This window comes from Podarcis muralis, chromosome 3 (genome assembly GCF_964188315.1).
Source record: "Podarcis muralis chromosome 3, rPodMur119.hap1.1, whole genome shotgun sequence".
NCBI lineage: Eukaryota > Metazoa > Chordata > Lepidosauria > Squamata > Lacertidae > Podarcis > Podarcis muralis.
This window is the reverse complement of record NC_135657.1, coordinates 106,088,395-106,103,110: the sequence shown is the minus strand read 5'-3', so window position 1 is coordinate 106,103,110 and position 14,716 is coordinate 106,088,395. Positions and strand designations below refer to the sequence as shown.

Here is a 14,716-nt window from a genome sequence, read left to right as displayed (position 1 = left end):
AGCCACTAGGCCTGTTACTATGGGAACAGGCAGGCCTTCCTATTTACCCCTCAGGGACTCCTCCGAGTTTAGCACAGGCTTTTGTAGGTTTCCCACCAAAAAAAGGGGTGCTGTGAATTTGACGTCTCACCTCCCAAGAGACAGTTCTTCTAACACCGCTCAGAAGATGAAGGGAGCCTTAAGCGTCCCTTTATATTGTGTATATAACTAAGTTACTTTTTAAAAAGACTGAAGGGGTGAGAAGACTCAAAAGAGCCTGTCCCCCCCTCTTGTCATCGCCTTTCCTTGAAATGAGCCATTTTTAGTGAGGGTCCTTGGTTTCTAATGAAGGAGCTTGTTTGAATCCTGGAAGAGCTTGGAGGAAAGACTGTAAAGGAGGAAAGGCGAAGGTGAAGAAGAGAGCCCGAAGGCGCCGGTTCCTTCAAAAAACACATTTCTCGATGGGGTTGAGAGGACTGGAGAAATGGATGGGCCGTCTCCCCAGGGAGACATGGAGGGAGATCATGGCCTACGTGGAAGGAGGGCACGCGCCTTCACGGCAGGGAGGAGAACGCCAAGAGGCGCCCAGGCGGCACAGGGCAGAGCTGGTGATCAACGTTTTGAAAGAGAAGAGCGGGCTGAGCTCGCCGAGGAGAGGCGACGAAAAGGAGCAGCCCCGAGACGGGGGAGAGGGGCGACCCAACAGCCAGAGCGGAATAGCATTGTCTTTGGAGGGATCCGCGGAGGTAACCCGTGGCCCCATAGGGTTTTAACGTGGGCCTTCTCAACATGCCACGTTAATGGCTTCCGTGGTGCCCAGAATAATGTTCCCATTGCACGCCGTCCTGTTTGCAGGCTTTCCTTCATCATCCTGTGAGGACAGGGTGCTGGGCTAGGTGGGCCTTGGGCCGGATCCGGCCAGGTTCTCTTCACGTTCTTAATGCGCCATTTGGGGGCACCAAATCTGGAGGGTAGTATGGGGAGAGTGCCTTTCAGCGCCTTGACATCTAAATTACACGGTGCTGCAGGACACTGTCTCCCTCCGCCCCCACCCCACCCCCCAGTGCTATCTAATATCTATATGAAACCTCTGGGAGTGATCATTGGGATCATTGCCATGGGTATGCTATGTCTCCTTAGCGTCTTAATTGAGAAAGGTTGCACGGCCCCTGGGGCATTGCTTGGACGCAGTGGTGATATGGATGAAGAAGAACATGGTGAGCTTAAATCCTGGCAGAACAGAGGCACTGTGGGTGAGCAGTTCCCACGTCCAATAAATTGGTCAATTGCTTGCTCTGGGCGGGGCTGCACTGCTCCTTGAAAGAGCAGGTTTGCAGTCTGGCGGGTGCTCTGTCATTGGAGGTGCAGGTAGTTTCTGTAGCTAGGAGTGCCTTTGACCAACTGCAGTTGGTATGGCAAATGCAACCATTCCTGGACCAGCAAAGTCTCACTGCAGTAGTTTATGCATTTTTATTTCAAGAATGTAATAGTGGAATGGGCTTTATGTGGCACCTGATGCTGCTGTTCAGTCAGAGTGCTGCAGTGTGATAGCTGACAAAAGTGAGGCCTTGTCAGCATATAACACCTGCGCTCAGAGATATGCACTGGTTGCCAATTTGCTGCTGGCCCAGGTTCAAGTGTGTTAGTATTTTTAAAGCCCTTAACAACTTGGGGCCAGTTTATTTGTCAGATTGCCCACTTTGACAGCTTTGATCTGTAGAACTGGCCCCATTAAAGGTCCCACATAATACCTGTTGCACATTTGTAAGAAACTGATATTTAGTTGTGGCAGCACCTACTCTCTGGAACTCCCTTCCTATTGACACCAGGCAGGTGCCTTCTAGAAATGCTTTTATTTAGACAAGCCTATGTAGGGACGCAGGCGGCGCTGTGGGTTAAACCACAGAGCCTAGGACTTGCTGATCAGAAGGTTGGCGGTTCGAATCCCCGCGATGGGGTGAGCTCCCGTTGCTCGGTCCCTACTCCTGCCAATCTAGCAGTTCGAAAGCACATCAGAGTGCAAGTAGATAAATAGATACCGCTCCGGAGGGAAGGTAAACAGCGTTTCCGTGTGCTGCTCTGGTTCGCCAGAAGCGGTTTAGTCATGCTGGCCGCATGACCCGGAAGCTGTAATCTAGCTCCCTCGGCCAATAAAGTGAGATGAGCACCGCAACCCCACGACTGGACCTAATGGTCAGGGGTCTCTTTACCTTTACTTTACCCAGACATGTAGCATGTTGATGTATGCTTTAATCTAGGCATCCCCAACCTGCTGCCCTCCAGATGTTTTGGCCTACAACTCCCATAATCCCTAGCTAACAGGACCAGTGGTCAGGGATGATGGGAATTGTAGTCCAAAACATCTGGAGGGCCGAAGGTCGGAGATGCCTGCTTTAATCTGTTTATAATTTATTGCTGGTTCTAATTTCCCCCCCGATGTTTTAAAGAGTTGGTTTCTACTGATACTTTTGTTGTTTTATTCTCTTTGTCAACTGCTTTGAGGTTTTGGAGCTTTATCTTACAATCAAGCAGTGTACAAATTTTATGAAATAAATAAAATAGCACATGTTCCTGGGCATCAGGGAATAAAATGCAACATTTAAATACAAGGCGGAAATTAAAAGCATCAACAAGAGCAATAAAATGCAGCATAAAACACCATTTTGGGGGCAGATAGAAATACAATTGGTAGCCCAATAAAATAAAAACAAAAGTGAATCTTATAGAACAATTTTATTTTAAAGTTGGCTGTTTTTAAAAAAAGATATCTGCCTGGCACTGAAAAGATAACAAAAAGGGCATTAGGCAAGCCTTTTGGGAGACGCTCTTTTCATGGCTAGTATTGCCAGCACCGAGAGGACCCCACCCCAGGACTTTTTCATGTTTCGCTGTTACTCCCCTTGGCATGGCAACTGTATGTTGAGAAATGAGCCTGTTGCAGCAAACACTGGTAATACCTGTGTAACCTTAATAAACCCAGTTACAATAAGGAAGTGCCTCAGGGCAGTTCAATGATTTTTTTGTGTTTTATACAATGGAAGAATCTTCAAAGCACAGTACTAGGATGAGGGATACTTGGCCTCCAAGGGAAGGAAAAAATGCATAATAAGGAATTTGAATATGAAGATAGCAGAGAGGACGATGTAGTGTACAATAGGCAAAAAGTAAGACAAATGGAAGGTCCCCTTGAAAAAAAGGAGACATTCACCCAGTGAGATCATGTCATAATCGATGCCCACTTAATTATTATTATTATTTATTTATTCATTCATTCATTCATTCATTTCTAACCCATCTGGCTGGGTTTCCCCAGGGACTCTGGGCAGCTCCCAGCAGAATATTAAAAACACGATAAAACATCAAACATTCAAAACTTCCCTAAACAGGGCTGCCTTCAGGTGTCTTCTAAAAGTCAGATAGTTGTTTATTTCCTTAGCGTCTGATGGGAGGGTGTTCCACAGGGCGGGTGCCACTACCGAGAAGGACCTCTGCCTGGTTCCCTGTAGCTTCACTTCTTACAGTGAGGGAACCGCCAGGAGGTCCTCGGAGCTGGACCTCAGTGTCCAGGCTGAACCATGGGGGTGAAGATGCTCCTTCAGGTATACTGGGTATATTCCTTCAGGTATATTCCAGCCTTGATACAACTTTGCTAATATGGTACATTTCTATGACTAGGGGATATTGTATTTATATATTTTGAAATGGAAACTAAACCACTCTTCGCTTGAAATCTTTCTGATTAGGATCAAAACATGATATTTATTTTTTCATGACCTAAATCAGACAATTGCAAAGTACATGTTGGCACTTCCAGTTGAAGGCAAAGTAAGGTGACTCCCTCTGTGTGGGGCTGGGGCAACACCTGAACCTTTCTGGGGCCCTGTTCTGGCCTGCTGCTTCAGATTCAGTGAAGGACACTATCCTGTCACCAGTGTTCAGCCCAGCACGTTTTTGTGTACCGTGCTTTGAGCAGTGAAAACAGGATGGACCAGGTGGGTTATTAGCCTGATTCAGTACGTTTCTTCTTAGACTCTATTTAGATACCAGGTATTGTTAGATACCAGGTATTGTTTCCAAATACTAAATTGAACACAGAAACTCCTGGCATGCAGGGCTGGCCCAAGGCATTCTCACATTGGCCAACTAGGTGCTGATGGGAAGCACCAACGCATGAGTTCAACAAGGATAACATACGCAAGACTCATATATGCAGCTATGTTCTTGTTTCTTGATGTTCTTTATTCTTGTTCCTGGTGTCTCTTTTGGGCATCTAGTTCTCACCTTTCATGGTGCTAAATGAAAAAGACCCGCTGGTCCAAGTTGCAGGCTGTCAAACTTAGCTCTTGCTTAAGAATTGTCGGGAAGACATTTTCGTGCTGATCAGCTTGTCTAAATTCAGAGTCTCCATTTTGTCATGGTGAAGCTAAATTAAAAGTCCATTCCATCTTATTGTCAGTAACTGGTATCTTGCTGTTCCTAAACATCAGGCGGCAATGCAGTACTTTTCTCTAACGTTGGAAAGATTTCAAGATCTGGATACCCTGGGTCTATTTTTTGGTATACAAGGAGGCAGCATCCAACATGTACAGTGTATGAAAAAAGGATACCACCAGGACTATTGGTGTATTTGGGCCAAGCCTAGCGTACTCCTTCAAGAGAGAGTGTTTCAACCCTCCTTGATAGATAATCTGAAGCAGTTGTTTTGTTATGCCATCAATAATTTCATGTATGGCCTAATGATCTAACAAGTGGTTTCCTGGGAAGAACAGTGAAAGGAGAAAAGCATTGTGATGTAGGAATTCATAGAGAAGGACAATGACATGAAAGTGGATGCCAGGTGGATGGGTGCATGGTGATTTTGAATCTGTAAAACCTGGGGGTTTTACTAGACAAAGCTTGTGCAATTTGTGATTAGGGTTGCCAGATTCTGAGTTCAAAAATTCCAGGTTTTATCCCCAGGGTATCTCAAGACTTGACTAGTGAAGGTGGGACTAATAGCACAAACTTTTGATTTTGTGCTTGGCCTAGTGGGCACAATGGTTTGTTCTTGAAATTGAATTCTGGTGGACAACTTGAGCCAGCAACAAATCGTTGTAGTGTTTGGAATGCTCCTATTCAGAATTCCTTCTGGCTATTTTCTCTTTTCCTTAGTATTCTATACCACTTATTACTTCGCTTCCTCAGTTTTCTATTTCCTACCTTCTTCCCCAATAGATGGTCAATATTCTGAAACTACTGACCATGTTTAGTCTTCCTTGTGTTGTTTTGGGCTATCCCCCTGCATTGGGTTTTTTTCACCATAAAAAAATTCGTACTTCTTTAAACATTTGGGTTCCCCCCCACCTTCCCTCTTGTGCATGGATGGTGTGGTTTTGGCTACATCCACACTCAGAAGTGAGTTTTCTGTTAATATAAAAGACAGAGGGACATGTAGGGAGGTGAGCATTAGATTCAAGTAAATACGGTACTTCAGAGTAATAAAACATAGGTAAGAATTGTGTTGCCTAACAGGCACTTTTGCACCAAAATCCAAAACGACTTTTCAGAGACCTGTTCTAACAAAAGCAGTGAAAAGCGCTAATCTATTCTTCCAAATAAGACACTTGTATGACATTTTTAAATTTGCCACGGCCATCTGTCAACAAGTAATAAAGTTTACTTTTACAGACTTGAATATTGAGAAACGTACTAAATAATCTGGCAAAAGTAATTGCAAAATGTAATAGGAATAAAAACTTGTGTTTGAAAGCATCCATTTGTCTTTTATAGCTATGTGGCCAAGTCTTATAAGTTGCAAAAAAAAAAAAAAAAGGAAAAGGAAAAAAAGAGGTTTATAGCTCCTTTTCTGGTCAAAAGCCTTGAACTTAAATAAAGGGGCCTAAATATGCCTAAAATATAGTCAAGCTTGAAAGCTGACCACCAAGGAGGCCCTGTACCAAAGACTATTTTGTTGCATACTGGGCCCTCTAGTTTACTGATAATCTCAAGTTTTTGCAAGAAGGTGCTTAATTAGGGGATTAATACAATCATATCCAGCCAAATAATTCCATGTGCATGTATAATAATGGTTCATTTTTAAATGATACTGGAACAGAGTAGACCAAGAGCAAATGAATAAATTGCCAGTGTTTCCTTCACTGAATTGAAGGTGCTGGCCTGTTGTATTTTTTCAGGAAGGCAAGTTGCTGACTTGGGGTTACATATACAAATTCTCTTACAAGGGACAGAAAGGTTGTTCCATAAGCATTTTTAGGGTTTCTGGTTAACTTTGGAAGAGAACAAAACTAGAGAAGAATCCTACACTGGCCAGTGATTTCATCTTGTCTTGGCCGCTGGCTGCTCTTCAGGGAGATGGGTGTGTGTGACCTGCAACCGTTTGTAAAAATGTGGAGGAATCTAGATCTTCCTGAACAAACCTCAGAGCCCTCACGATTAATTTGCCCATTGCTTCATGTGGAAAGTTTTAAACAGCACGTAAATCATTTTAGTTTAATACTGAAACAATACTAGAAAAATGCTTACTCCAGAAAGATTTGTGTAATGTTGAACATACATGTTAATTTCATAAACTTGTTTAGGTGTGTATGGGCTCATTTGCCCAATGGGCAAGTCTAAAAATAGCTAGCCAAATACCAAATCTCTGTGTCTCATTATTAGCACAAAACCAAGCTCGTTTTAATGTATGTTGAACACAATTACTTACCTTGAAGATTAACCACTAAAGGCCTCTTAAAGTTCACCTGAAGAGACCCCTTGTTCTTACAAACTTCGTGCTAATATACAGCTTGGGGGAATATGTAATCTACCTGGTTAAGCAAGATTCCTGCCACGCCTGTAGTTGTTACTTTTCATTGGAGTTCTTCTATAAATTAGTTTTTGTCCTAAGCTACATGGCATTATTTATAAATTACCCATGTTGCTCAAAAACAGAGTGCACTCAACAAAACACTCTCACCCCACATATATAGCCTTTCCGGCAGAGTGCATTTATGGAAATAAGCTATCTGACAGGTCAACAGGTGGAATGTACCCCAAGTTTGGGGCTGCTAACCAATTTCAGAGAAAAGCAACAAAGAATTAACCACTTTTCTTCTGTTGGCAGTACACATATTAGTAGCACATACCAACTGGAAAGGATTGGAACATTTGCAAATATGTCACTGGAAACAGAATGTGTGGACAGTTGCTGTATCAGGGGTGGAAACAAAGACTGCAAGCACTGAACAGTACAAGAGACACAGATGATGTTATTGAAATTTGGCATCCTCTTTTAAAATATTCCATTGATAATCCTGAAGAATGGCATCCACCCAAATCACAAACTGGACTTTGGCAAAACTTAATGGACTGATTTACCCTGAGGGAAGGAGTGGGGTAGATTGGGATGGGGGAATTCTTTGGAATTGTTTTTATACACTGAAAATCAATAAAACCTATTGTAAAAAAAAGAACAGAGTGCAATTGTGTATTAATCTGCATTAATTTACATACATTTTAGATTTTTGGTAGTCAATTGCACTAATAATGCATAAATATTAAGCAGTACTTATTAATATTTATCATTACTATTGCGAGTTTTTCATGGAAGTTGGTCATTTCAGTACCAAATGCTGTTGCCCCAGGTACAAATGGTGGTTGTAAGCATGTGTTTCCAAATACTGGAATACTGTGACAGCTCTGCTCTGCAGTTTGATATGAAGAGGAAGAATGTTCCCAAGCTGCAGTCATTGGTCATTAGATGCCAGTGCCTATGAACTATTTCCTTGTGCTGATGTATTAAATCCTGCCTTCATTAATAATCACGAAGCAGTACAATAATAATGCTTCAAGGTAGCTCTGATTTCTGAGATTACAACATGCTAATAATTATTTCCGAAAGCTTTAGAATCCTCATTCTCCCACCCCTTCCCCTTTTGCGTTAATCTCCTTAGTGTAAATGCTAGCTAAAGGCAATACTGCTCTCCTGTGTCCATTAGGCTTTTTCTCACATTATAGCTATCAACATAAATAGTAATGCTAGCTGTTTTCCTGGCTAATTATTATGAAAATGTGCTTGAATTTCTCTTTACATTTGATACTGAGGCAGGCCAGTGGTGCATCCAACTCAGGGCTCATCTAGACTTCCTTTTGCATTGGGCTTTCCAGATCAGTGTCCAGGCGGTTCTTTTTTCCTATATCCTGTCAATTTCCTCGGAAAACCTGGTGTTTAATGCTGAATCAGTACAAATCTCAATCTGAAGAAAACTTGTTTGGCATTTATTCCAATTCAGCAGTAAACAGTGTGTTTTCCTTGAGGAAAGCGGTGGGACTTGTTCCTGGAAAGCACACAAATCTTGATGAGACCTCAGCATTGCCTCTCTGATATAACAGGCAGTAGCTATTCAGAGTTGGATACAGGGCTTTCTCAGCACTGTTTTGAGATGCTGGGAATCAGACCTGGGACCCCTCTACGTGTAAAGCAGATGTTCTGCCACTGAACTTTGGCCTATCCATGATTAACATATTTGTATATTCGTAGACCCTTTGTATTGGGGGGGAAAGACAATGTTGATAGAAGGCAAAGGAAGAGTGGGGCAGAGAGGGAGAGAACAATATAGAGTAAAGTTTCACCAGATTCCATACAGTAAATAAAGGCACGTGAACTAGAATATTTGTTTTCACTGAGATGGAGCAACTTCCTAAGGAACCCACTCCAGGATGAGTCAGTTACAGATAGGTAGCCGTGTTGGTCTGCCATAGTCAAAACAAAAAAAATCATTCCAGTAGCACCTTAAAGACCAACTAAGTTAGTTCTTGGTATGAGCTTTCGTGTGCATGCACACTTCTTCAGATACACTGAAACAGAAGTTGCCAGATCCTTCTATATAGTGAGAAGGTGGGGAGGGGTATTACTCAGAAGGGTGGTGGGAATGGGTGATTGGCAGATAGCTGTGACGACTGCAACCTTCTCACCCCTTGCTTTTTCCTGTAAGACCTATTGCAGTCATAAAGAGTCGTCAACAGGCTCATCACAGCTATCTGCCAATCACCCATTCCCACCACCCTTCTGAGTAATACCCCTCCCCACCTTCTCACTATATAGAAGGATCTGGCAACTTCTGTTTCAGTGTATCTGAAGAAGTGTGCATGCACACGAAAGCTCATACCAAGAACTAACTTAGTTGGTCTTTAAGGTGCTACTGGAAGGAATTTTTTCCCCTTTTTTTCAGGATGAGTCAGTAAATGTTTAGAAGAGTGTGCTCTTTCCTACAGACATGCTATTTTAAACTAACAGAATCAGATTGCTAGATTGTTCCTCCTGGTTCAGACCGCAAGCGCAAATGAAGAGGCAAGCATCAAGTTGGTTCTAGGAAGCAGTAATTTTGTTCCATGCATTTCCATCCGTGTTATTTGGTACAGCAAAAATGGCTCACTCAAGAAGTATACCAACACGCTCGGTCCCATCTAGGTATCTACTTATATCCCAGCCAAGACTCTTAATTTCAAATGGAGGGCAGGCATAGTTAGACATAGGACAACCAGTGATGTGGCCGAGACTCAGACAATTGATGTATTACTGTGTTTAGAGCAAGATTTGTTTAAGGAATGCTGTAGTTTTATGCCCAAGTGAAATAATTATTGCTATAACTTGCTTTATTTCCATTTTCAGGAAAATGGCGTCTCAAACGGAAGCATCTACAAACGAACATTTAATGAGTCCTTTGAACAAGCACCAATGTATGTGTCTATCCTTACGTATGCGGGTTTTGTCGTAGCAACGTCATTTGGTTACCTGCGAGACTTCTTGAGAGCTTGTGGACTTCAAAAAACTATTGTTGCTGTAGAGCGGGAAGAACAAAAGGTATATAGAATCAAAAACTGGTGAATGCTCTGATTCCTTCCCAAGCAGGAAGGGAATGTCCAGAACAGGGTTGTAGGTGGAGGATTTGACTGTCACTTGCCCTTCGGATCTCAGGTTCCCATACTGCTTTCCATCCATCTCCCGACATAGGATGTCTCAAGACACATCTGTGGCAGAAGTCTGCATGTGTCAGGCCACAGTTGGAGAGAGATCCCTTACTGACAGCACTGTTTTAGATGCCTGCCTTTTTCATTTTGGAATTTCTATCTAAAATATCAAAGTCATCTGACTAGTGTACTAAATAATGTGGAGCAAGATATAAATGGGTGCAGCCTGCTCTGCACCTTCCCCTGCAAAACAACAACAACCTTAATAGTATTTCAGATATTAGCACGTGTGATGTGAATATAATGCTTTTTTCTTTAAAATAAAATCTTCCTTAAATTGGATCTTATGAAGGATACAGGTGTGTGCTTGCAAGTTTCCATAAGAATCAGGTGGCACCAAAGTGATATATTTTCTTGCACTGGTCAATAATTCTGGTGAGGTTCATTCAGAGGTGTTTGGAATCTGGGGGATGGGGAACGATACCTTGGCCTCTGCCAAGTGAGTGTAGACAGTACTGAGTTGGATGAACCAGTGTCCTGAGTCTGTATAAAAGCAGCTACTGATGTTCCTCTTACAGGTAGGTAGCCATGTTGGTCTGCCATAGTCAAAAAATTTTTTTTAAAAATCCTTCCAGTACCACCTTAGGGACCAACTAAGTTTGTTATTGGTATGAGCTTTCGTGTGCATGCACACTTCTCAAGATACCGATGATGTTCCTCTGTGATAGGAAAAAACTCTGGCAAAGGTCCTGGAGAGCTGCTTCCAGTTAGAATAAATAATACTTGCTGACTTGGACAAATAGTCTGATCTGGTATATGCAACTTTTTTCCAGTATCCATTCTGCATTCTGCAAATTGAGTTAATTTGCATCTATCAAGTTCTAGGGGAAAGGCTGTTCAGACATAGACATAAATAAATATGAATGATCAGACTTGTCTTTTGAGTGCCACCCTGTGAATGCATATTCATAGCTACATGACTTGCAGATGGATGGTCTCACATGCGGTTTTCAAGAGGTTCTGAATCTCTCAGCTAATACCTTTTTAAGGGATAGGGATAGTTGACACATTCTACTGAGAATCTCGCCTCTCACCATGATGAAAATGTAGGTGTGAACCAGTCCTGGAGATGTGTCTGAAAAGCATAGGGTGTATTCCTATTATGCATGTGCTCTTTTCTCTTCTTACCCTTCCTACGCTCACTGACCTCAACCTGAGAAACTGTGTGTTGTCACCTCCAGTTACAGATAGTAAGGATGATCTCTTCTAAAAGACGGCAGAGCACGTTGCATTTTCTTCTGTTTATGTAAGAAAAATGCAACTTAGCATCACTGTCTGAAGCATTATGTTTTTCCTTTTGCAAATTGGTGGATCTGGCAGGGAATGCTTCCAGCACAGGGGGGAAATGCAGTGTTGAAGTAGTTTGGTTTCAGGGGGCAGGTATATTATGCAAGGAAGCAGACTTCTTACCAAACATCAAATGCCTGGTTCGAAGCTCATTGTTAATTTGCTTATTAGTCTTCAAATCACTTGTCAGGTAAATGGAATGGCAACCCATTTGATCTAACAGATAGCTTATTTTTCAGTGCAAAAGCTTCCCTTTTAAGTACCACATGGCTGGCTGGCTGGCTGACAGACACACAGGTAGACTGTCCCTAAGGTATGGTGTTACAATCTCACAAGAATCACAGAATTGTAGAATTAGAAGGGACCATGAAGACCATCTGGTCCAGCCCCCTGCAATTCAGGAGTCCTCCCCACAGCCATCCCTGAGTGGTCTCAAACCACCAACCTTCTGGTTAACAGCCAGACAAACTGACCCACTGCGCCACTGCTAGTGTGCTAAGTCCCCTTTTAATTTTACAAAGTGCTTTTCAGTCTTGCCTGTTTTGATAGAGGTATACATACATACATACATACATACATACATACATACCAGAACACCACCAATGAAAGTCTACCTCTTGCCAGTCTAGATCACACTATATTTATTTTACTAAGATTTACAGCCTTCTCTTGTGTGGCAGACTTGGGGGTCGGTGACAGGCCTAAAACCCCTCCATAAAACAACTGAAATGTGCCCATCTTTAATCTCCCACCCCAAAGGCCAAGGAGGTAGATCTTAGAATGCTTCAGAGATGTCAAATTTTTAACTCTGTAGCAGGATGGAACGCTATAACTGGAGGACAATATCAGTTGTGCAGGGGGCATTTTTTAATCCCACCTTTCGTCTAAGGAACTTAGAACTACTGTTCTCTTATCATTGTTTTCCCCATCCCCATTTTATCCGTGCAGCAGCCCTGTAAGATGGGTTAGGCAAAGAAAGTGACTAACTGGCCCGAAGATATTTGGGAAGCTTTGTGGCAGAGTAGGGATTTCAACCTAGACTTCCTAATCTTACCTTAACACTGTAACTAGCAGACCACATGCAGTCATGTGTACAGCTGTTTTTTTATATATAATAAAAAAAACTTAGATGATGCATATATCCTTGAGATGTAACTTTGCACACTTCTTTTCCCTTTAAAAAACCTAGGATTTTGTACCACTTTATCAAGATTTTGAAAACTTTTTTACAAGAAACCTCTACGTGAGAATAAGAGACAATTGGAACCGCCCTATCTGCAGCGTTCCTGGACCAAAGTTTGATCTGATGGAACGTGTTTCAGATGATTACAACTGGACATTTAGGTGGGTCAGGCTAGTAAATACAGGTGGTGATCGATGAAGAAAAATGTGTCTCTCACTCTCTTTCCATAGCTATCAGTGGGATTTTGTAATTACCTATTTTGTGATACCGCAGAAATCATAGAATCACAGAATGGTAGAGTCTGGACAGATCTGTTTGGGAAGTCTTTTTATAAAGATTGTGTGCTTGAATTGTGACTCAAACCTAAAATTATTAATGGTTTCAACGTAAGCCCTGTTCCTGTGTTAACTCACTTGCACAGAACTTGCATCTTGAAGCAGGGTTGCATTTCTGCCCTTGGTGGTAGCCTGGCTGGCACATTGCACAGTGGCCCAGGGCTTATTCCCACCTCCATTTGACCCCCCAACTTTTGCCTGGGTGAAACCTGATACTTAGTTCTGAATTGGAACAAACTGCAACTGAGTTTTCCATGGATTGTTGTTTGCTCCGATTTAGCACTAAAGAGTGGGTTTTCAGGGGGAAAGCAGCAGGGCAAAGGCAAAACTGCTCGGACTTGTGCCTAGAAAGCATGGGACAAGCAGAAAACCACTTGGACCCTTTCTTTATAGGCACGGGATAAGCAGAAGTGTGGACAAGCCCTTAGTGTAAGCATACACGCTCCCAAAGAAGAGATTGCAGTCATTTTGCTGCTGCTTCCCGTTTGTTCTGCTGCTAATTGTGATGTCCAAACCAGGACTAATCAGTTAGATCTCCTGGACAAACCATGAGTTTTAAAACAAATAACAAACCTTCTGCTGACCCTGCCGATCTCTCCAGGAAGCACAGTCAGATACATGTAAAAGCTGGAGGGGGAGAGCTTCTATTTCATTAGCAAGTGCATGTATCATGTATATGCTCAACACCATACCAGCTAGATTAGAGTATCAGGATTGAACACTGAGCTACCACAAACTTCAAACATAAACGCTATAGGAAATCCATGCTGTTAATCTGGAATTTATCCAAATTCTTTATTTTGATCTCAACAGAGAAAGGAACAGAGTACAAATGGTATTGATCCTGGTGGCCAACTGTACTTGCTGCGTATTAGCTTCCGGGCCCAATTCAAAGTGCTGTTTTTCACCTATAAAGCCTTAAATGGCTCAGGCCCGCAATACCTTAAGGACAGTCTCTTCCCATATAAACCGCCCCAGAGTCTGTGTTCATCATCTGAGGCCCTTCTCCTCCACTTGAGGTCTGGAGGATGGCAACATGAGAACGGGCCTTTTCTGCAGTGGCTCCCCATTTGTGAAATACTCTCCCAAGAGAGGTCCGCCTATATATTTTTAGATGACAGGCGAAAACGTTCCTCTTAAACAGGCCTTTGGCTGATTTATATTCTACAACCTTTTAAATGTGTCTGTGGGAAGGGAGGGGTTGTTGTTGTTGTTGTTTGCTGTTTTGTTTTAATTATTTACTTGTTTTTATTCTGTATTTTGTTTTGTGAACCACCCTGAGATCTTACGACGAAGGGCAACATATAATTCTAATAAATAACAACAACAATAAGGGAAGTAAGAATTGCTTTTGAAAAAAAGATTGTAACTTTTATAGATTACTTTTCAAATTTGAGGAACTGTCACTGCTCAAGAAAATAAATTTTGCAAAATCCTCTCCAGAATACATTATTCAAATAAATTGACTGAGAGAAAAGCACCCATGGAGCTGCTTGTGTGTTTGATGCAGGTGAAAAAGGACTTCATTTGTTGGCTGAAATGTAGTTCCTTGTGCAGAGTTTGCCACTCGCACATATACTTTACCAATGACCAGGTCTATTAAATAAAAGGAAACAAGGGCAAGCTTTATAGGGTCACTTCCATCATATAGTTTTTTCATGTTGGCCTAACTCAGATCTTCAATTCAGGAGGTTTTAATAATGCCATTTATGTTTTATTACATCAACATTGTGATTAAAATATTGAAATAAGTTTTTTTTCCCCCTTGGCTGTAGGTTCACTGGAAAGATAATGAAGAATGTAATCAACATGGGTTCATATAACTACCTCGGCTTTGCAGAAACTGATCCTAGCGCTTTGAAAACTGTGGGCACTATGCTGCATAAATACGGCACAGGCGTATGTAGCACCAGACAGGAAATGG

The 14,716-nt window shown here is 42.1% G+C and overlaps 1 protein-coding gene across 2 annotated transcripts in view; it reads left to right on the top strand.

The window, feature by feature from the left end:
• The window catches only part of SPTLC3 (serine palmitoyltransferase long chain base subunit 3), a 61,939-nt gene that overhangs the window by 17,318 nt on the left and 29,905 nt on the right, over positions 1-14,716 (top strand). The window contains exons 1-4 of one of the 2 annotated variants that reach the window (XM_028722243.2): positions 19-725; positions 9,629-9,820; positions 12,464-12,618; positions 14,568-14,716. In XM_028722243.2, coding sequence (XP_028578076.2) covers positions 441-725; positions 9,629-9,820; positions 12,464-12,618; positions 14,568-14,716 — 781 coding nt within the window. In that variant the 5' untranslated portion in view covers positions 19-440. Of the gene's footprint in view, positions 1-18; positions 726-9,628; positions 9,821-12,463; positions 12,619-14,567 lie in introns of those variants that run through there. The other variant, XM_028722245.2, reaches the window with a different exon arrangement.